The 25,157-nt window shown below is 36.1% G+C and overlaps 1 protein-coding gene across 1 annotated transcript in view; it reads right to left on the bottom strand.

Annotated features, from left to right (window-relative positions):
* The window catches only part of nrp2a (neuropilin 2a), a 70,231-nt gene that overhangs the window by 23,570 nt on the left and 21,504 nt on the right, over positions 1-25,157 (bottom strand). Inside the window, exons 4-10 of the mRNA XM_079421256.1 lie at positions 13,509-13,739; positions 12,451-12,606; positions 11,782-11,951; positions 9,525-9,680; positions 2,657-2,801; positions 1,955-2,304; positions 671-815 (exon numbers count right to left, since the gene is read on the bottom strand). Coding sequence (XP_079277382.1) covers positions 671-815; positions 1,955-2,304; positions 2,657-2,801; positions 9,525-9,680; positions 11,782-11,951; positions 12,451-12,606; positions 13,509-13,739 — 1,353 coding nt within the window. The remainder of the gene's footprint in view (positions 1-670; positions 816-1,954; positions 2,305-2,656; positions 2,802-9,524; positions 9,681-11,781; positions 11,952-12,450; positions 12,607-13,508; positions 13,740-25,157) is intronic.

The following is a 25,157-nucleotide window of genomic DNA, read 5'->3' as shown; positions in this document are numbered from 1 at the left end:
TTGCATATACACACACTCAATCAGATGTACCTCCAGCAGCTCTATGATCAATTATACAACAGAGAGGATAATTGGCACAGAGGGTAGCCATCTGATTATAGTAGTGCTGCGTGAGTGTGTAAGTGTGGCTTTCATGTTTATATTGTAGACATGGGAATGTATTCATCCAGGTTGATGCTCTAGTAAATCTGGTCAGATTGAGACAAACAATCATACTTGATTATAATAATAAATATGCAGTTGCTCCGACATGAAACAAAAATGTCTTTAATTTCTCATTAGTAGCTTCTAGAAAGTAACGTGATTAAATGGTCAGCATTTATATTTTTTCTCCTGAGAAACAGATCCCAGGACTGTTTCCTCATAAGTTTTCAGAAGAGATCACACACACCCAACTGAGACGTCAAACTAAAGCCTTACAAAATTCATCCAGCCTCTATCCATTTTCTTTTACTTCTCTCCACCAAAAATGAAAAACAATAAATAAATAAATAAAACATCGTACAAGCTGCAATAGCTTTCAGCTGACAGTGCACTTCTGGGCAGCTGCTCGGTGTCAGTTGTAGAGACAGAGAATAAATTTCACCCTACAACTGGAACTGCCCAATCATCACCAAGTAATTTAGCTCATGATTTCACGATAGTGGTGTATTTGAGAGCCGTGTCCTACCTGGCAGGTTACAGCCCAGGACTTCCATTCTCATTCCGATCCCTGCCGGAGACCAGCGCTCTGGATAGATGCGGATAAACTGTGCTGCCAGTTCCTCAAAACGCCTCAGCTCTGGGGTGTCATAGTGTGTGTTCCCCTCAAAAAGCTACAGAAAGAAAAGACGTTTTACACACACACACTGAATGTAAGCATCTGAACAGGTATCACAGGTGTCACAGGTGTTGTTAACCTGCTAGTAAAATAATTAGAATAGCATGTTTAGTTGGGAACTCTGACAATTCAATTGAGCTCCAAATGTCTTCGAAAATGTATATATTTTTTTTGGATCCAAGCTGGTCTAGATGGTTGATCGATTGGATTTCCATCTAATGGACTTGGTTTTTGACCTTGTAGACCATCTTAATCATTGACTTGTAGCAACAAACCGGAATGTCAACCATATTGGTGAAGATGTTTATTAAGATGTAACAAACCACTTAAGGCCAATTCACACCGCACAGACAAACGACAACAAACAAGTTGGCTCAAGGTGGCTTTTGGATTTAGAATCTTATGAAAAATAACTCTCATGTTCACACTGCACCAACAGACACCGACCAACTCTATATCTATAAGCATGTTCAGCCGGGTGAAAACAAACCCCAACCAACGCCAACAGGGGTAACACACTGATCCAACAAACTCCAACAGACTAGTTTGTTGGCGTTTGCCTGTGCGGTGTGAATTGTCCTTTAGGCTATCATTCAAAACTTTGGGGTTGGTAATTGTTGGAAATAAGTCTCTTAAGCTCACCAATGATGCACTTATTTAATGAAAAACATAGCAAAAAAGAGCTATATTGTGAAATATTATTACAATTTCAAATAGCTGCTTTCCTGTGGTAGCACAGCTGAATTTTCAGCTTCATAACTCCAGTCTACAGTATCACACGATCCTTCAGAAATCATTCTAATGTGCTGATTTGCTGCTCAAGAAACGTTTCTTATTATCATCAATGTTGAAAACAGTTGTGCTACTTAATCATTTTATAGAATCGGTGATACTTTTCACAATTATTAGATGAAGAGAAAGTTCAAAACAGCAGTATTTATTTGAAATAGAAATATTTAGTGACATTATGAATGTCTTTACTGTCACTTTTGAGCAATTTAATGCATCCTTGCTGAATAAAAGTATTATTTAAAATTATTTAAACAGTTTACCCCAAACCTTTGAATGGTAGTGTATGTTTATAAAATAAACATTCTGCATATGTTTATATTATTCTCTGGGCAAATTAAATACCTTGGGCATGCTAGTCTTGCTATCCATTACAAAGTTCCAGTCTTTCCCATTCAGGCTGTGTGCTAGACGGTACTTCCGAACGAAAGCCCGGTTCTCTGAGCTGGTTCCTCCTTCCCCGCTCCGTGCTCCTTGGGTTATCACTCCTCGCACTGTCTTGGGTGTCCCGAGGTCCACTTGGAGCCATTCTTCTCCAGCTAAAGGCTGTGCAGGGCCAGGAAACCAACCTGATCTGCTTGCCACCAGACGTGCTGCTCCAGGAACCCAGTGAAGGTCTCTCACCGAGGAGGCTGAGATCTGGGAATCAGGGAGGAGTCCGGACAGCATTCCCTGGAGCTCCGAACAAGGAGCATCTGAGAGAAAAGAGAATGAGAGAGAAGTACACACTTACTTCAGCCTTCAAATGATGAAATGGTCATGTAGCAGACACTGTTATCCAAAGTGTCTCACAGTATACTTAATACAGTTCTCTGAATAAAACTGATGTGTTTTTTCTGCCTTGAATATGAGTTCCATATAGTTATTTTTTAAAAATGATTTTGTCTAAAGCTCCAAAAAAAGGGTTCCAAAAATGAATAAATAAATACATAAAAACTGCACAAACATAGATTTGAGATCTTCAACAGAGGGGAACATTTTCAGGTATTCTTTTTTTAAACAGACAAGAGTTACATAAAGATACACCATGCAACTATAAACACTCACCTGTAATTTGGCAGCCATAAAGCTCAAAGCGTAGTGCAATGCCGTTATTCCAAACCTGTGGTCGAATACGAACAAACCGGGCCAGAACGGGCTGAGGAATACGATTCAAAACCACCTCAGATGGGTCAGTGTTGGCATGGAAAATCTGCAAAAGAGAGAAAACAGCACTGATTACACACTTGCTGTGAAGCATCAAGAAATCTATTCACTGATTTTTTTGTTTTTAAAGGAGTGGACTTTTCCACACTAGAAAGTGTTTCTTCCCCTATTTAGATTTATGTTTTTGTTCCAAGCCATATCCAGCAATTAGAACACCCTAGCAATGTCTTAGAGTCACCCTACTTCAGTAAATGTAATTTTCTCTTTGCTGTTATCTTTTTTCCCAAATACATCCCTTAAAACATGTTACAAATTAAAGGTGGGAACATTATAAACTGCTGCGATAAAACCCTCTGATCCACATAACTCAGAACCACAAGAGATCATACAGTTTCTCTGTAAAGCGTGATAAGGGGTAGATTAAACTGAACACCAGTGAAAAATCTCTAAAGATAAGAGAGGAAGTTCCCATGAAGAGACAAATGGTTGAGAGATAACTGAAATGTAAACCAACGTACCCTCAAAATGAGGAAAACACAAGACATGCAGTTAGTAAGCTCGAAGATGTGCATTAGATGTACATTTAAAGAAGTAAACATTTAAAGCTAATGAAAGTAACTGCACAACTGTCACAAGTATAGTCCAGTAAGCAAGAACTTAATATTGAGTAACTTGCATTTTTGACACAATATTGCAATACAGTCACTTGACTCAATTCATGTTTGTTTCCTGAATGTTTTTGAACTAACTGGGTCAGTGAATTATTCAATATTTTAATGACTCAGTCACTATTAGGTTCTTTTGAATTAATTGGATGAGAAAATTCTTCAAAGACCCAGTCTCGGCACTTGATTGAGTCCTGAATGAATCAGTCTTCCAGAAAGAATTGGTTGAATGACTCAATGACTTCATAAAACTATCTGGATTCATGAAGCTAGTGACTTGAAAAGGGGACCAGGCACCTGTTTTCTTCACGAATTAATGACTGTTTTAAACAAAAGGTTTAGTAAAAAATTTAATAGCTCACTCATAAAGAATCCTTGTTTTGTTGCTGAACAAACAACAGACATTTGAACTATAATTGCATGAGCGCAATTAAAGAAAAGTCACTTTGAATTGGTTGAATAAATGATTCAATGACACAAATGTGCTCTGTTCGTGAATGATTTGCTGTAAATGATTTAACGGCTCATTTATAAAGGGAGACAGTTGGTTGCCACTTACTGGTGCATTGATGTATACATAGAGCTTAAAAACAAATACACATGAGATTGTATCTAATGACTGTTAAAACGGTTGAAAACACACGACCTTGCGCACACACACACATCCACGTTCTTCCATCCATGTGAGAGGTTGAACGCTGGATGTGTCTTAGCCAACCGAAAACATTCCTCACCTGAGATCAAGTGTAACAGAGCCCAAGATGGGCTGTAAAGGCTTTCAAAAGTGAACACACACACACACACACACACACACACACACACAGACACACAAGTATCCTGGCTTACTTACAAAGCTGCGACTATGACCAACACCAGTGAGGCAGTGAAACGACTGATTAAGTCAAGTGGCACTAGAAAAAGTAGTGGATTAGACGAAGACAAACAAAGAGTCTATTGAGTTCGTTTTCACCACCGTTAAATTTTCCCCCATTCCTTTTATCCTCAAGGCCTAAACCTCATTCATCCCCATTGTTCGCCTCATCTTCTCCATCCAGTGGCCACAAGTTACTTCCCAATGAGAGTTACGGGCTCTGGGCAGAGCAATCCATATGGAAGAATCCCTTTTCTGTGCTATACGCTCAAGGCTACAAATGCTCTATCAACTCTGTGCGAGTATGTATGTGTGTGTGTGTGTGTGTGTATTCCCAGTAGGGGAGTTCGGCACACTCACAAAGGACCACACTCATAATGCTTCAATGATGCAGTGACGGAAGGGTGGAGAGGAGGGGGAAGGTTTTCTCAAACCCTTTTTTTAAAATGCTGATCTCGAATGTGTTGTGGCTGCTGAAGCCAGACAGACAGACAGTTGACTAGACGGATGACCCCTTTCCAGACGCTGCTATAGGACGCAGTCAGCCGTCCAGCTCTGTGGCAAAACATCGCGGCTGCTCCGCAGAGTTCACGGATAACGATGGAAGAGTAGACAGAGGTTAAACGAAAGAGATGGATAGGAGGAGAACAGGGTCTGAGAGATGATAACATAGACCAATCAACAAGACTGAAAAACCATGGGGGGTATCAGAAATACCAGATGAATTGGAAAAATATGAGAAAGAAGGACTGGCTCACAGTCAGAGTAAATGGCATATTTAATTTGACAGGAATGAACCCGAGGCTGAGCGGGATGGAAGTAGAGTCCATTCAGTGCAACTCATTCATTTCTGTGTAACCACGCTGAAACAAATTTTGTGGTAAAAAGACTAAAATAGTATTTTCAATTGATTTTTATATTTTATATATATTTTTATACAAAATGTAGTTTTACTTACAACTTTTAGAAACTAATTTCAGAAATAAATTTAAAAAGTAAAGTAAATTAATTGCATTTGAAAATCATATCAAATAATGTTTTACCAAATTTTTGTTAATTATTTGTAACGTTTGCATTTCAAATTTAATTGGTAACGGTTTGTAAACAAATAATTACATTTACATAACACATCTGCATGAGCATGAATAAAATCATATTTTTTACATTATATGTGTAATTTCTGTGTATATAATTTGTAAAAAAAAAATAGAGCAAATTTATACAAAAACTTAATTCTTCTGCAGTTTATTTCAATTACGCTGAAAAACATTCTTACATTAACTGACATAACAAATTTATTTGAAAATCATCCATAAAACCATTAGTATGTACATTTGTGTAAAATGTTATTTTTCAAGAATGAAGCACTTATTTTTATGTAGTTAGGTATCTTTCTCTTATTAAAACAATGCAGGTGCACACATTTTCCTTGCCAATAAAATAAAACCAAAAGAAATGGGTTGTAAAAATTAAAAATGATCTAAGCTAAAAAAAGATTGGCATAATGAACTGTATTTCCATTCTTACAAGCCTTGTTCTTTTCACATCAAATGGCATCTAAAGACTATTAAACACAAAAGAATTAGGTGTAGATCAAACACAAGGAAAAGAAATATGGTACAGTTTAAGAGCAGTCAAGGAAGGTCAGAGGTCGAATTGCTTATAGTTAATGCATTCAGGTTTTCTTTACCTGCAGAGATCAAAGATTCCATCAGTATTTCAACTGCGATCTTTGACCCCTGTCAATAAGTCTAGTTACACAGTTCAAAGGTTAATTAAGATTATAAAGAGGTCTGAGCCAAAAGTGACGTCTGACCAAGTCAACTTGAATAATGACCTTTTCCTGTACAATCAATCGAAGACTATTTTTCTTACTTGCTAATGGCAGATAATTGCTTTAGAACTGGCCTTTAGCAATGGCTCAAAACTTTATTTCTAGAGTAAGTTGTTGTATTTTTGCTGTGAAAAGGTTGTGCAATTTGATGCACTAAAAGATGAGTGCTAAATCTTTTGAAAAGCTTAAAGACGTGCTTCATATTGAAATGACCAAATTTTTAACCAACCTATAGATCTATAAGCTGTTTAATCTTTAAGTTATTCGGTGTTGTAAACAAGACCAAAATCTGCCTGACAACAAGAGAGTTGGTGGCGGGGCGACCCATGACGGGATGGTCCCGCCCATCCAGCTGAAGTAGAGCACTAGCTAGGGTAACTAAATAATTAAACCTGCCATGTTGTGTGTCTACGAGTGACAGATCATGAAATTATAAAGACCCTTTCCACGGTCCCTCCAACACTAGGAGGTGAAACCCTTCGTGGGTCCGTCTCCACCCCTGGGTCGGTCAGAACAGACATCCTATGCAGACTGCTAAGGGACAAAAGGTCTTGAGGTGTTTAAGTATTGATGAAAGTCGTGAAAGATCATGTCTAGCAAAAGAAGCTAAGTTGAGAAAACAGTAAACGAGTCTTTTTCTATAAAATTCCCAACTCTGGTTAAACCATGGCTCTTCTTTTAAAGACTAGATATCTGAATGAGAACAAAAGTTACACTTACAGAGTAAGTGTCAAATATACATTAGAATTATTATGACATGCAAAAAATAATTAATTAATTAAAATAAGAAAATAAATTAAAACCTATAATACTGTTTATTAACATTCATGTATATTAACTTTCTATTTCTTTTTTGTTCAGTGCCTTTAACCTATATTATTTACATGGAGTGCCTAATCATTTAAATACACATATAAAAAATGTCTTCATATAACTAATAATATATGTATTGTTAAATAAATTAAATCTATGAAAAAAATCATCTAAATAAATAAATTAATAAATAATATGCTTGTGTACTACTTTAAGCCCTCTCCAGTCCACATAATCAAGTAAATTAAAAAAAAAATTTTTTTTCAATAAATAGAAATAATGATAAATTGAATATCAAATAATGCGGTACAAACTGAATAATTAAATAAAAATGTCCAATAGCCTTTGTTTTCCCTCAACTGATTTCTTTACTGGATCAACCAGCTAGACCAGAATATACTAGAAATCCAGCTAAACCAGCACTAATCAGGAAAAACCAAAATGGGAAATCATCGAGATGAATTCATAAATTCATGCTTTTCAGCTGTCTTTCCTCAAATCAAATCTTTTTTTTTTCTTTTCTTTGTCCACCTGTTTTCCCTCACTCATCTCTAGATGAAGATGTTGTCAGTCGAAGCTGGTTCCGGTTGGTGGCTCACCAGCCTTAAGCAACGTCTTGAAGAGAAGGAAAACAGACAATGTGTGTGAGAGAGAGACAGCGAACGAACACTGAAGTGTTCACTACTCAACAATACCTGCTCCCCTCCAGTGAGCTTTCTCTCAATTGGGGAAAGAAATGACAAAACACCCCACTTAATTCCAATTTCTTTTTGTCTTTCTTATTTTCCATTTTCTTGCATCTTTGTGTCTCTCCTCCCGTCCCTTTTAACTCTCCCAATCGTCACTTTTTTGTCAAGGGCAGCAAACACAAAGGCTAAATGCTTTATATGCTATATTCATCATGTATCAAGTGGGCGTGTGACAGATTTATTACTCGCTGTCCACGAGGGATTAATAGGAATTTCAATAAGAACCGGGGTATGTTGCAATTTTTCACACTTGTGGGACCTTTTTACCATTTCGTGACTGTATGTATGTGTATGGATGTGGTATCAAATATTCATGATATATTTGCAATGGTCAATATTACTTTCATGTGCGATTTATTCCCAAACAGGAGACTAATCTTTTAATCAAAAGCATATCCACTAAAATACGAGCAAAAGGTTAATCCTAGTGCTTTTATTACACGTTGTCCCTCGGCGTAACGTAGTTAAAATACATAAGCATCTTCCGAGGCTGATTAAACTGTGGCCAGCATGGTTACAGTGGGATTAGTTGTCACGAAATGAGAAAGACGATCTTTTAAGCGACGGACAGCGTCAAAACAAATAGAGATGAGGATGTCATTGGGCAGTGAAGCAATGGCGGTTGATTGATGCTTTAATTACTAGCCGTGCTAATGCTAGCCAAACAAAAGCGTTTCTGTCTGGATTGCTGAGTTGTGTCCTCATCATAATTTGACTTTGCCGCAGTAATCTTCACAACCCAAATGCTGTATATCCTTCTTAAATTTTTTGTTTTTTTTACTAAGGGTTGTCCAAAGCTCTATGATTGAATTTTGAAAATTCATAGCCTTCCTCAAAACTAAATTCATATTACTCTTGATAGGATCAGTCTCAACTTATCTAGAAAGGGAAAATGATTTTAAACACAGTCTTCGAATAGGTCAAATCCCTGAATTCCGGTAATGTACGAACACGTATGAGCATATCCCACGCTGGTCCAGGTGTGACCGGTCACGCAGGTGTGTTTGCGGCAGGTAGCTCACAGGCATCAGGAACGACCAGCGAGATAAGGGTGCAAAAAGGGCCTCATTGTTCTCCACCTCCAGATAACCATCTCCCAACCTGTTCCCATGTCACTTTCTTTATTCAGACCAGCGAAGTTCATCTGGAACTTGAGCTGCTTCTTCCTGCAGATGCTCAACTGCTTCCTACAGCAGCTTATGCAAATTAAATTCAATGGATTTGTGCTAAAATTGAATACCTACCCTCTGATTTCATTAGAATAATCCATTTAAGCGCACATTTTTAATGTAAACAAAGGACTAATTATAGATTTGGAAAGGTATAGTAAAGGTATGACCTGGCTGGATTCACAATACATTAAGTTTCTAAAATGCAACATTTAATATATATATATATATATATATATATATATAAATAATTTTTTTTTCTAAGTATTTTTTTATTATTGCTAAAAAAAAGGAAAAAAGAAAGAAAAAAAAAGAATATTTTGTATCCCCCAGAACGACGACTTGTGAATTCTAATTTCTTTGCAAATTATCACATTTCTAACTCAATAATTTTAAAATATTTTGTTTTCCAAATATATATATATATATATATATATATATATATATATATATATGACCATGGACCACAAACCAGTCATAAGGGTCAATTTTTCGAAATTGAGATTTATACATATATAAATAAGCTACGTATATTATAACATCTCTATATATTTTTTTATTTTCTTTCCTTAAGTTGTTTACAAATGATAAGTAGTATCATTTGTAGTTACATTTTCTTTGTCAGTTGTAAACACATAATGAACACAAATGTATTGCATGGTCCTTACCTTATGGTTTTTGCCGTGCCGATAGATCATCCAGTCCTCTCCATTAGTGCTGACTTCCAGTTTGAAGGTGGTGACGTAGTAGGACTTCTGGGTCTCCTTGGAAATAGATCCTTGGGTAGCAATCCCGGTCAGTACCTTGAGGAAGTGAAGATCCACCTGGGAAAGGAGAGTGATTTATGAAAGTGGGAAACTGGGAACGGTAACAATGCCAGACTGATCGGACCAAACTTAGCTTCTTTTGACAGCCGATCAATGAGGATTTCTGATATGAGTAATGAACAGTTCCTTTGCAGCTAATAAATCTATTTGGAACATGTATATAGAAAACAAGTTAATTCTCCCATTGATGCCATATCTGTGCCTGAAAAAAACAAGGGTGCTATTTTAAAACAACAGTCATTTTACCACAGTAAACCAGACCTTCACAATTCAGCATGAAACCCATCTACAGACATGAATGCCAGTGGCAGCAACAGCTAAATGCAAAAATAATTACATTTATTTATTTACTTATGCTTATGCGTGATTTATTGCTTATGGCATATCATTTTGTTTTAATTTACTTGTATACACTACCATTTGTAATGTGTAATAATTTTAATGCTTATTGAGTCTGCATTTATTTAATCAACAATACAGTAAAGCTAATAAATTGTGAAATATTATTTCAATTTAAAATAACTGTTTTCTATTTGAATATATATTAAAAAGTATTCCTGTGATTCAAAGCTGAATTTTCAGCATCATTACTCCAGTGTACTTCAGTGTCACATGATCTTCAGAAATCATTCTAATATGCTGATTTTCTGCTCAAGAAACATTTTTGATTATTATTCATGTTGAAAACAGTTATGCTGCTTTAATATTTAAATATTAAATATACACTACCGGTTTTATATTTTTGTTGAGTGATATTGTATGTAAGCGATATTATTATTTTATTTGATATAAAACATATCAAGTATGATACAGTACATTCAAGTAATTTGCAATAAAAGTAGAATTCAACAAAATGATGTATCACTGTTCTAATTAAATCTCCCTGACCTCTGCACACACTCATCTGTCAGATGTAAGAAGGAAAGGCTCCCAGATCCTGTGCGTTTGGATGCAGGTGAGGGGTGTGGGGAGAGACGCTACGAACTCTGAAATCAATAGCACTGGAGAAGGTTGCTAACTACAGATTTCTCTGGACTGTCCTCATCCGTCATCAAGCGGTTAGCATCAAAGCAACCTTCAGTGCATCATCGGTCTGCACCAACACAACAAACGTAGCGCTCAAGCTGAGGGGCGTATGCATGACGGGCAAGATGGAGTGCTCTATTGAGGGTGTAGAAGCTTCTGGAAATGTACTGGTGTGTAGGAATAAACCACACGTGTGTGTGTGTGTGTGTGTGTGTGTGTGTGTGTGTGTGTGTGTGTGTGTGTGTGTGTGTGTGAGAGAGAGAGATTGAGTATCCCAGTGGATTAAAGGGAACAAATCAAGGACAGGGTAAATGGCTTTTTTAATGTGACGCAAATGAGGTTGTGAGGGACAGAATCGTTTCATATGTATTAATATATTAAAGTCAAAAAATGCAACACATTTTTCATTCATAACATGGCATATTTCTACAATAGATGAAATATTCTACAGTTTGGGGCAGGTCTGATTTATCTATTTATTAATACAGTTATTTATTTATTATTATTTTTAGAAAAATTGCAGTTGTGCTACAACAATATTAAGCAGTACAACTGTTTTCAACACTGATATAATGTTTTTGAACAGCAAATCAGTATATTAGAATGATTTCTGAAGATCATGTGACACTGAAGACTGGAATAACAATTATTATTGTTTCTACTGTATTTTTGATCACATAAATGCAGCACATGAGACTTTCAAAAACGTTTTACCTAGACATCTTAACTTTTGAACGGTAGTGTATATTTGGATAAAAGATTACAAAAACAAATTGTCCTGTACAGTAAGACAGAAATGTGAATTACAAACAAATTAATTTAATTACTGACTGACACTGAGGCATGCCTCATTAAAACCATTCAATCTGATGCAGCAAATTATGTAAAAAAGGAACAAATTATACAAATTTGTGCTGGTAATATTTTATGAATGATGCAAATTAAACAAATTACACTTCCATCACCTCTCCTTTTTTTCACAAAGAAAAAAATATTAAACATTTAAAATAGTCAAAAGTCTGTTGCAGGAATGACAAATGCACCAATAAGTTCTCGTGTGTGACTGGCTCACCTGTATGTATTCCTTGTTGCTGTCCTCTCCAGGTGTCCAAGCGTTGTCCTCGTTGTTCAGACGTGCCTGACGGGGCTGCCAGCGACCATCATAAAATGAGCTGGAGGCCGAAATCTGATCATCAGAGATCTTCCCAGACTCCATTCCAAATGCGTTGCTACAGTGAAATGCTAAATAAGAGAGAAAGAGAGATATTCAAACTACATACATTTACTTTTTAGACTGTATTTTTATTATACTTATCTTTTTTTCTTATTATTTACATGCATTTATTTATTTTCAAATTATTTTTTTAATATATAAATAAAATTAAATGCATTTCACTTTATGTGTATATATATTATAAATCTCACTCATAAATGTCACATTATGGAAATCAAATGCATTGTAGATTAAATTTCATGCATCTAAGGGTAATTTCTGCACCACTAGTGCAATCAAACAGAATTGCAAAAATAGTGACATTTCAGACAGGTTGAACACTCCCGTCTGTCATTGGTCAGCTAAACAGATAGTCCCGCCTCCAAACAAATGCCATTGGCCTGATGTAGTTAAGTTAGGCTGGTAGGGACTAAAACTAACAGAATAATGTTTTGCATCATAGTTGCTGGGATAGACAACTGATATGATCAGAAAATTACACACTTTACCTACAAAAACAATACTTACTGTCACTAATTTCCTTGCGAGTCATGTTATAGCGGGCAGAGAAACCATCTTTGGCCACGGCCATATCAGTGTGGAAGGAAAGCGACAGAAGGCCTGTGGAAGACTGGATCTCTGGAGGGATCTTCGTCCCACAGTATCGTCCGATCAGAGGTCCCACTGAACACAAGAAAGGAGGGAAATGAGCTGATCTGAGATCAGTTAAAGAGACAAGAAGCGGTTCTCAGTGAGAAGTGGATCTGTGGAGGCATCGCGTGCCTCAAATTCCCTCGGCTCCATGGATTACGAGCTTTCCTCACAGTATTCCTCTGATTTCTCTCCTACTTATCCCTGATTTACTGTCCCTCTCCTTTGCTCATGTGATCCCTGGATGTCAGCACGACAAGAGCTGAGTTTGATCCCAGACTGATAGCATGTGAGATGGGAAGCAAAGAAATTTGGCTTACTGTGTGAATGGTTGAGATGTTCACAATTCTATGAACACTATCTTCTACACACTATTTGTGCAATTTGATAAAAGACATCAAGGGGAAAATGTAACAAATCACACACTACCGATCAAGTCTTTTAAATTTAAAATGTTTAAATGAAATAAGTATCTTATGCACACCAAGGCTGGATTTATTTGATCGAAAATACAGTAAAACTGTAAAATTGTGAAATGTTTTAAAAATGACTGTTTTCTATTTCTATTTCTCCTGTGATGCAAAGCTAAATTTTCAGCATCATTACTCCAGTCTTCAGTGTCACATGATTCTTCAGAAATCATTCTAATATGTTGATTCGATGCTCAAGAAACATGTATATTTTATCAATACTGAATTGTGAGTTGTGCAGTTCAATAATTTTCTGGAAAATGTGATTAAATTGTTTGTCAGGGTTCTGATGAATACAAAGTGTAAGAACTTTTCTAACATCAATTTTGATCAATTTAATGCAGCCTTGCTGAATAAAAGTATTAATTTATAAAAAAAAAAAGATAAAAAAATCATACTGACCCCAAATATTTGAACAGTAGTTTGTGTACATATACAGTATATGAATGAAATACAGACACTAACCTTGTGGCAGGCCGTCCCAAACGTCCAGCCAGTCATACTTGCATTCTCCTTCCCCCATCAGCAAAGGGTCGTTTTCCAGGTCAAAGGTCTGGAAGGTGAGTGTGACCTCCGTCTGAGGAGGAGAGATGATGATGAAGGAGCACTCCAAATTATGTGGGTACTTGTCAGGGAAGCCAGGAGACTCAATCACTCCGGTTGGAGCACTGAAATTTCGGAAACAATGTTCAGCTCCTGCAGAACAAACAGAAACACAAAAGAGAAACGTGGATTAAAGTAACATGACACACTGTAATTAATTAGTGGCGCTTACGGTATAGTGGTAAGATTTGTATGGGAAGAAAGACGTATATATATATATATATATATATATATATACACAGGTACATCTCAGAAAATTTGAATATCGTGAAAAAGTAATTTTTCTTGTAACATTTCAAAAAGTGAAACTTTTTTTCAAAAGTTTTTTTTTGCTTTAATTTTGATGATTAGAGCTTACAGCTCATGAAAGTCAAAAATCAGTATTTCAAAATATTAGAATATTTACATTTGAGTTTCAATTAATGACCATCCCTACAGTATAAATTCCGGGTATCTCTTGTTCTTTGAAACCACAATAATGGGGAAGACTGCTGACTTGGCAATGATCCAGAAGACGAACATTGACGCCCTCCACAAAGAGGGTAGTCACAGAGGGTCATTACTGAAAGGGCTGGCTGTTTACAGAGTGCTGTATCAAAGCATATTAAATGCCAAGTTGACTGGAAGGAAGAATTTGGGTAAGAAAAGGTGCACAAGCAACAGGGATGACCGCAAGCTTGAGAATAATGTCAAGCAAAGCTGATTCAAACACTTGGGAGAGCTTCACAAGGAGTGGACTGAAGCTGGAGTCAGTGCATCAAGAGTCTCCACGCTCAGACGTCTTCAGGAAAAGGGCTACCAAGCCACTTCTGAAACGTCAGAAGCGTCTTACCTGGGCTGTGGAGAAAAAGAACTGGACTGTTGCTCAGTGGTCCAAAGTCCTCTTTTCAGATGAAAGTAAATTTTGCATTTAATTTGGAAATCAAGGTCCCAGAGTCTGGAGGAAGAGTGGAGAGGCACAGAATCCATGTTGCTTGAAGTCCAGTGTGAAGTTTCCACAGTCAGTGATGATTTGGGCTGCCATGTCATCTGCTGGTGTTGGTCCACTGTGTTTTCTGAAGTCCACAGTCAACGCAGCCATCTACCAGGAACTTTTAGAGCACTTCATGCTTCCTTCTGCTGACAAGCTTTATGGAGATGCTGATTTCATTTTCCAGCAGGACTTGACACCTGCCCACACTGTCAAAGGTATCAAAAGCTGGTTCAATGACCATGGTGTTACTGTGCTTGATTGGCTAGCAAACTCGCCTGACCTGAACCCCATAGATTCTCTTCTATTGTCAAGAGGAAGATGAGAGAGACCAGACCCAACAATGCAGATGACCTGAAGGCCACTATCAAAGCAACCTGGGCTTCCATACCACCTCAGCAGTGCCACAGGCTGATTGCTTCCATGCCACGCTGCATTGATGCAGTAATTCATGCAAAAGGAGCCCCTACCAAGTATTGAGTGCATAGAAATAAACATACTTTTTTTGTTTAAAATATCCTTTTTTTATTGATCTTATGTAATATTCTAATTTTCTGGGACACTGAATTTTGGGTTTTCATTATCTGTATGCAGTGTTGGGTGTAACGCGTTACTTAGCAATTGTAATTAAATTACTTATCCACTGAAAAAGTAAAGTATGGGATTACTGTTCATTTTTAGGTAATTTAATTACAGTTACTTATAAAGTACTTGCGTTACATACAGTAAATCATTTCGAAAGTTCTAAAATCAATATTGAATTTGAAATCTAAATTTACCGTCTAAATATAAACTTGTATGCAGCGGCTTTAACCCTCTGCGCGCCGGTGCGCTCACTTTCAGATTTTCCTGATTCACAGAGAAACCTTAAATACTCAGATACATATAAGACTAAAATCAATAGAATCTAAAAAGCTTGAAGTTTCTACTTTTAAATGAACGAATTCAAATCAAAAACGAATGTTATTTGATTATGTAATCCAGTCTTTCCCATATCTGAGCTCATTATATGCAGTCACCTGCGCGCAAACACCCTCACCTAGATTAAAATAAAAAATAAAAAGATGAAAAAAATGAAATAAAAGATTAATCTAATTTTCATAATTTTTGAAAGAAGACCAACTATGAGGAATTTACCTCATAAGAACAGCGCGATCTGACATGGCTTTATTCAACAGAGAAGATCATTTCTGTCATTTATTCTTACCTACATTAGTTAACCTGTTATTTTTACATAAACCTGTACGGATTTTACTAGTTGGGCTTTTCCTGAACATCTTGCCAAACTGAAATGAATTGTTTAACTTTTAAGCTTTTTTGTTATTCAGATATTTTGCAGAGTATTTCTATTTGTTAACCAAAGAAGGTTCCATTTTTTATAAAAAAAAAAAGTTTAAGTATTACAGCTGTTTTAAAGCTAAAAGGCTAAACTATTCTATGTTTTACTCAAATTGAAAGAATAAAGAGTTTAATTTCTATTAAGGTTTATATGGATTTTAGCCTAATTAGCGATTTGAATGATTAAGCTACTTATTGAGTAACTAAGTTACTTTAACTTCAGTTACTTACTGAAATATTTCACCCTATGTGTAATGAATCTATATAATATATGGGTTTCACTTTCTGAAATGAGTGGAAAAGAATATTGACCTTTTTCACCATATTCAAAGTTTTTGAGATATATATATATATATACACACACACACACTGTATATTCTGTATATTTTTGATTGTTAATATATAAGGAAATATATTTGCATACGGGATCTTCAGCTTAGAAGCAATGAATAAATTGAGTTTGTTAAATAAAAACATTTGTTGTAAACGTGTGTGTTTTCTTCAAAGAGACACATTTTCCAAAGCAAGCAATTCTTCAACCTCTCGTAAACCTTCTGAGATTTTCTGGTGTACGTGGCTGCTGTTGTTCAGCGGTGTGCTGCGGTGCTGTATTCTGTGCATGTGTTTACCAGACACACTCGAGCGAGAGAATGTCATAAAATGAAAGTGTGGTTACTGATTCCTGGCCTCGGAGAGCTCTCGCACGCCCCTCTCCCCTCTAATTCACATTTCAAACTGCTGTTCAACCTCTCCACTCCCCTGCTCGCGATGCCACTGCGCTCGACACACTGTCTGAATGCAGAGCGGAAGAGATGCAGAGAAAACAAGCGTAAATATGAGGCAGAGGGGAGACAAAGAGAGATTAAACTAAACAAACAAGACTAAGTGGGCGGCAGAAGATGGACGCAGTTTGTAAAGTATACAGATTACGCACAGCGCTCACCTTGAGCGGCAGATCATGCCTTGCTCTCAAACATGGTAGAGACAAACCTATGCAAGGTGCTAACGGTGTAACTGGATAAAAGATTAAGGAGGGACCAGTGCCATATGTAGGGATTCAAATATCATAGAAATTACCATTTGTGATGTTTCATGACATTAGGATCCGAACTGATTCTTTTTTAGGGGCAATATTTGCCTCCTGGCACAATTTTTCAAGGGGTAGTTTTTACTTTTAAAATAATATAATGAATGATAAATAAATAAATACATTTCTATATGTTTTCAACTTTATATATACATAAACAAATACATTATTTATACATTTCAATTAATCATACATTTATCATATTTACATATTACTTTTCAATAGAAGTAATAAAACATAGAAATATATACACACTCAATATGTATAAATAAATATTTAATATATATCAAATAAATGGAAATGTAAAAAGTATTTTACATTCTAAATGTGTGTGTGTGTTTTGTGTGTGTGTGTGTGTGTGTGTGTGTGTGTGTGTGTGTGCGTGCGCGTGTGTTTGTGTTTGTGTGTGTGTGTATTTGTGTTTGTGTGTGTGTGTATTTGGGGTATTTTGAAGCTTAGTGGCCTTTTGCTGTCATCATTATATGGAAAAGAACAGCATGATCCTCCAGCCTAACATGTCCATTTGTGGTGTTCAGAGGGAGCAACATCCTACAGGTTTGGGATTACACGAGGGTGACATCATTTTTTGAGTAAATGATGACAGAATTGTTATTTGTTAGTGAATTGAAGCTCTAAGACGGGCTCTGGTGTCTAACACAGCCACTACAATCAGATTTTTTCTCAGTAAAACCATGTGCAAATTACTCATGGTCTCTCTTGTTTGTTTCTCGCACCAGTGATGCCATCTAACCGATGCTGCTTCCTCCGCTGAAATGTTCCTTGTGGTAAACAGCCTGTGAGGAGGGCAGCAAATTACCCAGAATTCTATAAAAAGAAGAGACAGGCCTTATAAGGTACTTGTGGAGGCTGTCAAGAGGTCAGTGTCTCGACGTGCCTAATGAGGAGCAGTGGACCTGTGCAACTCCAGGCCAATGGAACAGCGGGTTCCAGTATGTTTGTGACACTCAACACACATGTGAGTGACGGTTGGTACCACAGTAAATGTATGTGTTGGATACACATGCTCACTTGAGCACAGACAAAAACCCCAGGAAGCCACACAAGCAGGAGGAAAGAAAGCAAAAATGAGACGAGGTGCAGTGTAGCGCACATACAAACGCACACAAGCCTTCCTGCTTTTCAAACGCTACCTTTGCTCTCCCACACACACTGATGTAAATATCACTGCTTCCGCTCGTGTGGAGGACCGTTACACCACGGATCCATATTACACAAAGAAAGCACCTTTAACAAGAGAAATTTGAATAATTTGCAGATAATTCAATGCAAATAATAAAAAGAAGAACATAGGAGAGAATGGGGTAAGATGAGCCACGCTTTTATATATATTATCATATTTACTAAAGATTTGTGTGTGTGCATATACATATATACACACACACACAGTCCTTGTCTGAAGTCCTTGTCATTAATTATTTAGCAAAAATAAAGCCAATATGGAAAAGCCATGGGTGACCAACTAAGGACACCCTATGATTCAGTTGCCTGAAGATCCACTTTTAGCAGCAATAACGTGAAGTGCTCATTTATATGATCTGTATGACTTTATCAGTGTCTCACATCGTTCTGGAAAAATGTTGGCACACTCTTCTTTACTACGTTGCTTCAGTTTATTGAGGTTTGTGGGCATTTGTTTAGGCACAGCTCTTGCCACAGCATTTCAGTCAGGTTGTGGTCTGGACTCTGATGATTCTTGATTCTTGATTCTTTTCTTTTTCAGCTGCTCTGTTTTGCTTTCATTATCCTGTTGCATGACCCAATCTTGGCCAAGCTTTAGCTCTCGGATGGATGGCCGGACATTTTATTCTAGAATACTTTGGTGGCCTAGATTTTGCTATTATAGCTTTGAATTAGTATTTTGAACTATATTTGGTTCACAGTACTTATTTATTTTTCTTTATATGACAGAAGAGACAGAGGAGACCATGGTGTTTGTTAAGGTGTTGTGTCTGTGTTTGTTCTAAATTAAGTTCTTCACATAGTGGGTCTTAGTCTCCTCTAGCAGTGGGTCATCCCGTCAAAGTCTGCTTCTATTACTCCACTTGGCCGGCTGCCCCACACACACAAGCCTGCCATGCATACCGCCACTGCATGAGTGCACTGTATGTGTGTAAAGCGCAGTCACGGGGAGCATGCATGCATGAGTGGCCACTCTTACTGCGTATTAGTTCATGATTCTGAACACACCAAAAACAGTCTCTTCCTCCTCCTCCTCCTCCTCCTCGGGACATGCCTCCCGCTGTGGTACAGTGTCTGTGGCCCGCCTGTCACTACAGCTGATCGTACGGTAATGGAGGAGGCGTGGTAATGAAAGGGTTAGTTGCTGGGCAGAAACTCGTGTGGCGTGAGCCCTTGTGCTCAAACGTGCGAGGGATTTTCCTCTTCTGTCGCTCGTTCAACTGACCTCTCGCAGGACGACAAAGTCTGTGTTCACTCACCGCATTATTCACACGCTTTCACCAATCGCTCGAGATCACCTTGATGTCAGTGAAACTCTGATGACATGGCTTTCTGTCTTTCATTCATCCCAGGACTTCAATTCACACTAAAAATAACACGCATCTAACCGTTAAATTGAACGAATAAATGGAAAATTGCCATTCTGCTATGCAGAGTGAATGCCAGTGATTTTTAACAAATAACAAATGGAACATCTTCCCGGATGATTGATTATGGTTTATTATGGTCTGCTGTAGAGTTTTGTAAGATTAAATGGCTTTTTTTAATAGATTATCTGTGCTTACAATTAAAAATGTGCGGCACAGGGACTCTTATTAAGCTAGTTTAAGTTACAAATCTGCTTTTGGGATCTGCGTAAGAGATGGAAGAAGAATTGAGAACAGCACTTGAGTCAGTTTTGAACATGATGTTTTATCTCTGCCACCAGTTCAGTATAGGCATCTGGCACTATATACTGGACAAATATATAATTATTATAATACTCTACCATTCAGAAGTTTGGGTTTGGGGTTTTTCCAGGATTGTTTTTGTGCCATTATGAAACTTTACTGTCAGTTTTGATTCGTTTAATGCATCCTTGCTAAACAGAAGTATACTGTATATATATATATATATATAAATTACTGACCTCACACTTTTGAATGGTAGTGAATAGACTAGATAGTCAGATGCATTGCGCAGAATTACATGCTTGAAGTGGAATTATAACATGTTTTTCATAAAAATTATTTTTTAAAAAGACACAAATTAGTTAATACAAATATAAATAAAAAGTCTAAATTGTGACATACTAAGTCATAATAAAAAAAAGTCAAAAATAGCTATTATAATTACCACATAAAATTTTGGAATTATGACACACTAGGTCATAATTATGAGATAAAAGTCAAAATTGCGAAAAACTAAATCATAATGAGATGAAAAGTTGAAATTGTGAGATAAAAAGTCATCCAAGATCACGTTGTCAGAATTGGCGTCTAAGCAAATTTGTTGCATTAAGATTTCTTTTGACTTGGCAAAATCGAGATAAAAGGGCATAATTATGAGACAAAAAGGTGAAAATATGAGATACTAATTAATAATTATGAGATAACTTAAAAATTGTGAAATACTAAGTGATAAATATATAAAACATTGAAATGATGAGATAAAAATCATATTTCTGACACAAAAAGTCATGATTATGAAATAAAAAACTGAAATTGTGACATAAGAATTCATAAATAGATGAAAAGTTGAAATTGTGAGATAAAAAGTCATCCTAGATCAAGTTGTTAATTTGTTTGTTTTCTTCTGTGTCGATATCTAAGCACATTTGTTGCATTATTGAGCTCAATCTTGACTATGATCATTTTGCTTTGGAGGAAACTCTAAAACGACTTCCATTCATTTGCTTTCCATTTCACATTAATGCTATCTGGAGGAAAGCAATTTCTTTCCTATGGGTTTGGTTGCTTTAAGAAGAGGTAGTTGGAGCTGAAGGCTTTAAATGGGCCGTTTTATAAGAGAAGAGGAAGCGAGACAGCGAGACAGACGGCACCTGATCCAAAGCAACTGTTAAAGTGGCAGTAAATTCCACTGGCCGACCAGGATAGCCTCCGGACCGCTTCTCCACCACAGGTGGGGGGGGGGCACTGATGTTACCCAGAGCGACAAAGACCTATGGACCAAATCACTTCTAGCGCTTTCTTTTAAGTGTGCACTCAGAAGACGGCAGCGGCGGTGGGCCTGAAGGCTGCTCGGCGGGAAGTCTTCCGCAGTAACTGTGGCAACAGCGTCACAGTCATGTGACCGGGGCAGGAGGGGCTGTTGTGTTGCACATGCCACTGGGGGTAACAGTCTGGCGTGACTAAACTGGGGCAGAGAAACGGGGCGGCATAAGGGATGGGGAGCAGATGAACAGGGGGTTTAGGGAAGCGATGGGTCTTGACAGGCCCGTGAGGTCATACACAACCATGGGAGATAAAGGGTCAGAGGTTAAAACAACTTTGCAGCAAGACTCATACTTGAGATGTATGCAGGAGCTTAAAGGGATAGTTCACTTAAAAATGAAAATTGTGTTATCTTTAGCTCTCTCAAGTTGTTCAAAACTTGAATGACTTTATTTCTTCTCCAGAATACAAACGAAGGTATTTCGAAAAATGTCTGTGGGGTTTTTATTGCAGTGTTATTTTAGTATTATTTAATTACTATTACTCAGTCATCATTTATTAACCGAGTTATCATTAATTATTTATATACTATAACTACATACTATACTATTATTTATTAATATTTTGAGTTTTCAAAAAAAAAAGTTTTAGTAATTTGGTCTGTGATTGTCATTTTTGTATTTTAAAAATGTTTAACTTTAAATTTCCATTTTAATTCTAGTAATTAGTTATTTATTTTAGTACATTTATTTATTGATTTAATTTTGGTATAACTTTAAATGAAATATTTATATTGTATTTTATTTTATACATTTTTTTTAATCCATATTCTTTGTTTTTAGCTTTAATTAACAATAACAACATTGTTTTTTGTTGTTGTTTTTGTCTGTACAATGAAAATTAATAAATTAATGAGGCTCAGCACTATTTTGGAAGTTTTTAAAGTTTAGGTATATCATTGAATATATTTTATTTTATTTTAATTTTTTTTAGTTTTTAGTTAATTTTAATAACAGCATTGTATTATTGTCTATACAGTAAAAGTCTATGTGGTTCAGTTTTATTTTGGACCCTATTGACTTTCATATGGATTCTTGGAATATTGGAATATTCTTCAAAATATTCTTTGTGTTCCTCCGAAGAAATAAAGTCTGGTTTGGTTTGGTTTCTATCACTAAACAAAGCTGTAAATACATTCATATCAATGTGTCAAGGCTTATTCCCACTTATTTCCCAGTCCATTTATATTCCCATCTGATTCCCAGTTCTTTCCACACCCTCAAAACTCAATTTACTCATTCCTAACTACTCATTGTAAACTTTCTGAAGGTGTCTTGTCAGCACTGTTCAACTTTGATGGTTTCAAACGTGTTGTTGCTCTAAGCCAAACAAGTTGTAAAAGGCCAAAAAACAAAATCAAGGAGCGTTAGTCAGTCATAATGGCCCTAATAGATTGTCTACATAACAGTGTGATAGCATGCCACCCGAGGGTCAGCCGGAGACAAGCGTGGGATTTCTGCATGAACATGAATGAGGGTTTGATGTTCTCACTCCCAGTGCTGGATAACAGAACATGCATCGGAGGAAAGTGTTCACCAGAGATCATTATCTCTGCGACGCCTCTCCATATAAACAGACATAAACACTGAGACTCACCCACGCTAACACTTTCCCACAATTCCAGTGATTGGAGCAGTTTGTGTAAACAACAGGTCCCTCAAAGATGAGCGCCTTTTTATTTTTTCTTCCTCATTTTTGGCAGTCTTTATAACTGTAGAGACAGACTTTCTGAAATACTTTGCCTCAAAACCTTGAATTTAACCAATAAACAACCATTATTCTGTGGCGCAGGAAAAGGCAATAGTCAGTCATTTGCTTTTGGAAAGAGGCATCTGGAAAATATGAGGATCTTACGCACAAAGACTAATGCTGTCTTCATGTGCTCCTCCTGGGATGTTCCTAATGAGTTTGAAAATAATTATGACATTATGTGCGCTCAAGTGATTATGGTCAGAAAAAATTCATATTTCACTCCCATGACAAACACAAGAAGCTTTTTAGCACCAAACCAACAAAATATCAAAGGATGTGCATTAGGTGTGTATTTAATGCTTTATCTGTGTATTTTATCATTCTTGTGTTGCAACCAAGAATTATGGGAATGTACAATAAAATTCATAAAAATGTGCAATAAATAAATAAAACTAGGTGGTCATTACTGATCAAAAGCTCTAATTATAGGCTCAGATACTGCATATTACATTAAACGTCATGATACTTATATAATAATATAAAACGCAGACTGAAGTGTAAATATAAATATAATATTGTTTTGTTATTTTTAAAATTAATAATTCAGATTAGCCTAGTATTTAATAAATGAAAAAATACAAATATTTCTAAAATATTTTTAATGTTTTTATGTTTATTTGTATTTTAATAATGTAATCATATTTATAAAAATATATAAATGATTTAATATATAAATATATAAAGTTGGCAAATATAATAAACCAATTTTTTTAAATGCATTATTTAATTAAATTAACTATAAATTGATTAAATATATTGATTATTCCGACATGACTAGAAGGCAGCATAACGCACAAAAATGGCACATCCCCGAAGACAAGTGATCGATCAGAAAAGCATTTACAAGTCAGATATCTATGCTCTCCACTCCATCTCTGCTACACCCACACATGGCTATATTAACATCCCAAAAGAGAAAAAGCATATCATGCCTTTATTAAAAGATGTTCTTGGGGTGTCTCTGGTTAGAGTAAAATGAGATTGTGGGCTTATCACGTGAGTCATACTACTAGAGTTAGCAACTGTATCTGTGGTAACAGTACCTGAGGGCAATGGTGATGATTTCAGCAATTACTGAGGTGAGGTGAAGGCTTAGAGATAGAATAACTCTGCTGTTTTTCACATCAGCCATGATGAAGCCACGGTGCTTATGTTATCAGGCTAATCATCGCTGCTGCAAAACAACATTAATCGCTGCACTCCCACGAGTACACGGCTAGTGCAATGTTCTTGAAGGAACGCTATAGTGGTAGTTAATGGTGTTTGCCAAGACAAATATCACTATTACCACTAATTATACTTAGCTATGTCTAATCCCAAAGACTTGTATAAGGGAGGGACCTGAGCCATGTCTACAGACCATAATATCAGACAAAATTAAGAGTGGCCTCTTTTGACTTAAATCTGTAAAATAGACCTATAAACCACCCAATAAATTTAATTAAAATGTAATATTATATTTAATAATATTTTATATATATATATTAAATAAAATACAGATATGCAATTATAATAATAATATTAATAATAAATCAATTAATTAATTAATTTGTATAAAATTCGTAAAAACAATTTTTAGTTTATTTTAGTTTGCTTATTATTAACATTTTATATTAAATATTATTGTTGTTATTAATATTAACAGCAATAATAATATATTTGGTCATATAATATATTTTATCTTATTTATTTATATTAATATAATATTTAATAATTTATTTTAATTATTTTTTCATGTTCAAACATGAAATTTGTTCTCTGAATGACTAGTTTACAGTTCAGAACTACTCATACGTATAATTCAGTTTAGACAGTTTGCAATCATTTTTAGCATCCATGGTATGAAAACGATCATTGCGAGATGCAAAGAAACTCTCTTCAGGGTGTTATGAGTGAGGGTGAATTTTTAATTTGCTTTCAATATCTGGCAGCATTGCATCGCCAGCACTTAAACTGACAGTAATCAAAAAAGCCCACCGACAGGATACCACATTCGGTCATGGCATTATCTGTCAGAAATGTTATCAACGCTATCAAAAACTGAAGCATTTAACACTATTACACAGATCTAGAATAAGTGGGTTACAGAATGAATGAAATATGAATAAGTTAAATTTTAGTAAAATTTTCATTATGCTAAAAACAAGAGCACTAAGTTATCATCTATATTT

This window comes from Barbus barbus, assembly GCF_936440315.1.
Source record: "Barbus barbus genome assembly, chromosome: 7".
Classification (NCBI taxonomy): domain Eukaryota; kingdom Metazoa; phylum Chordata; class Actinopteri; order Cypriniformes; family Cyprinidae; genus Barbus; species Barbus barbus.
The sequence above is the reverse complement of the archived record's forward strand: the minus strand, read 5'-3'. Positions and strand labels throughout refer to the sequence as shown.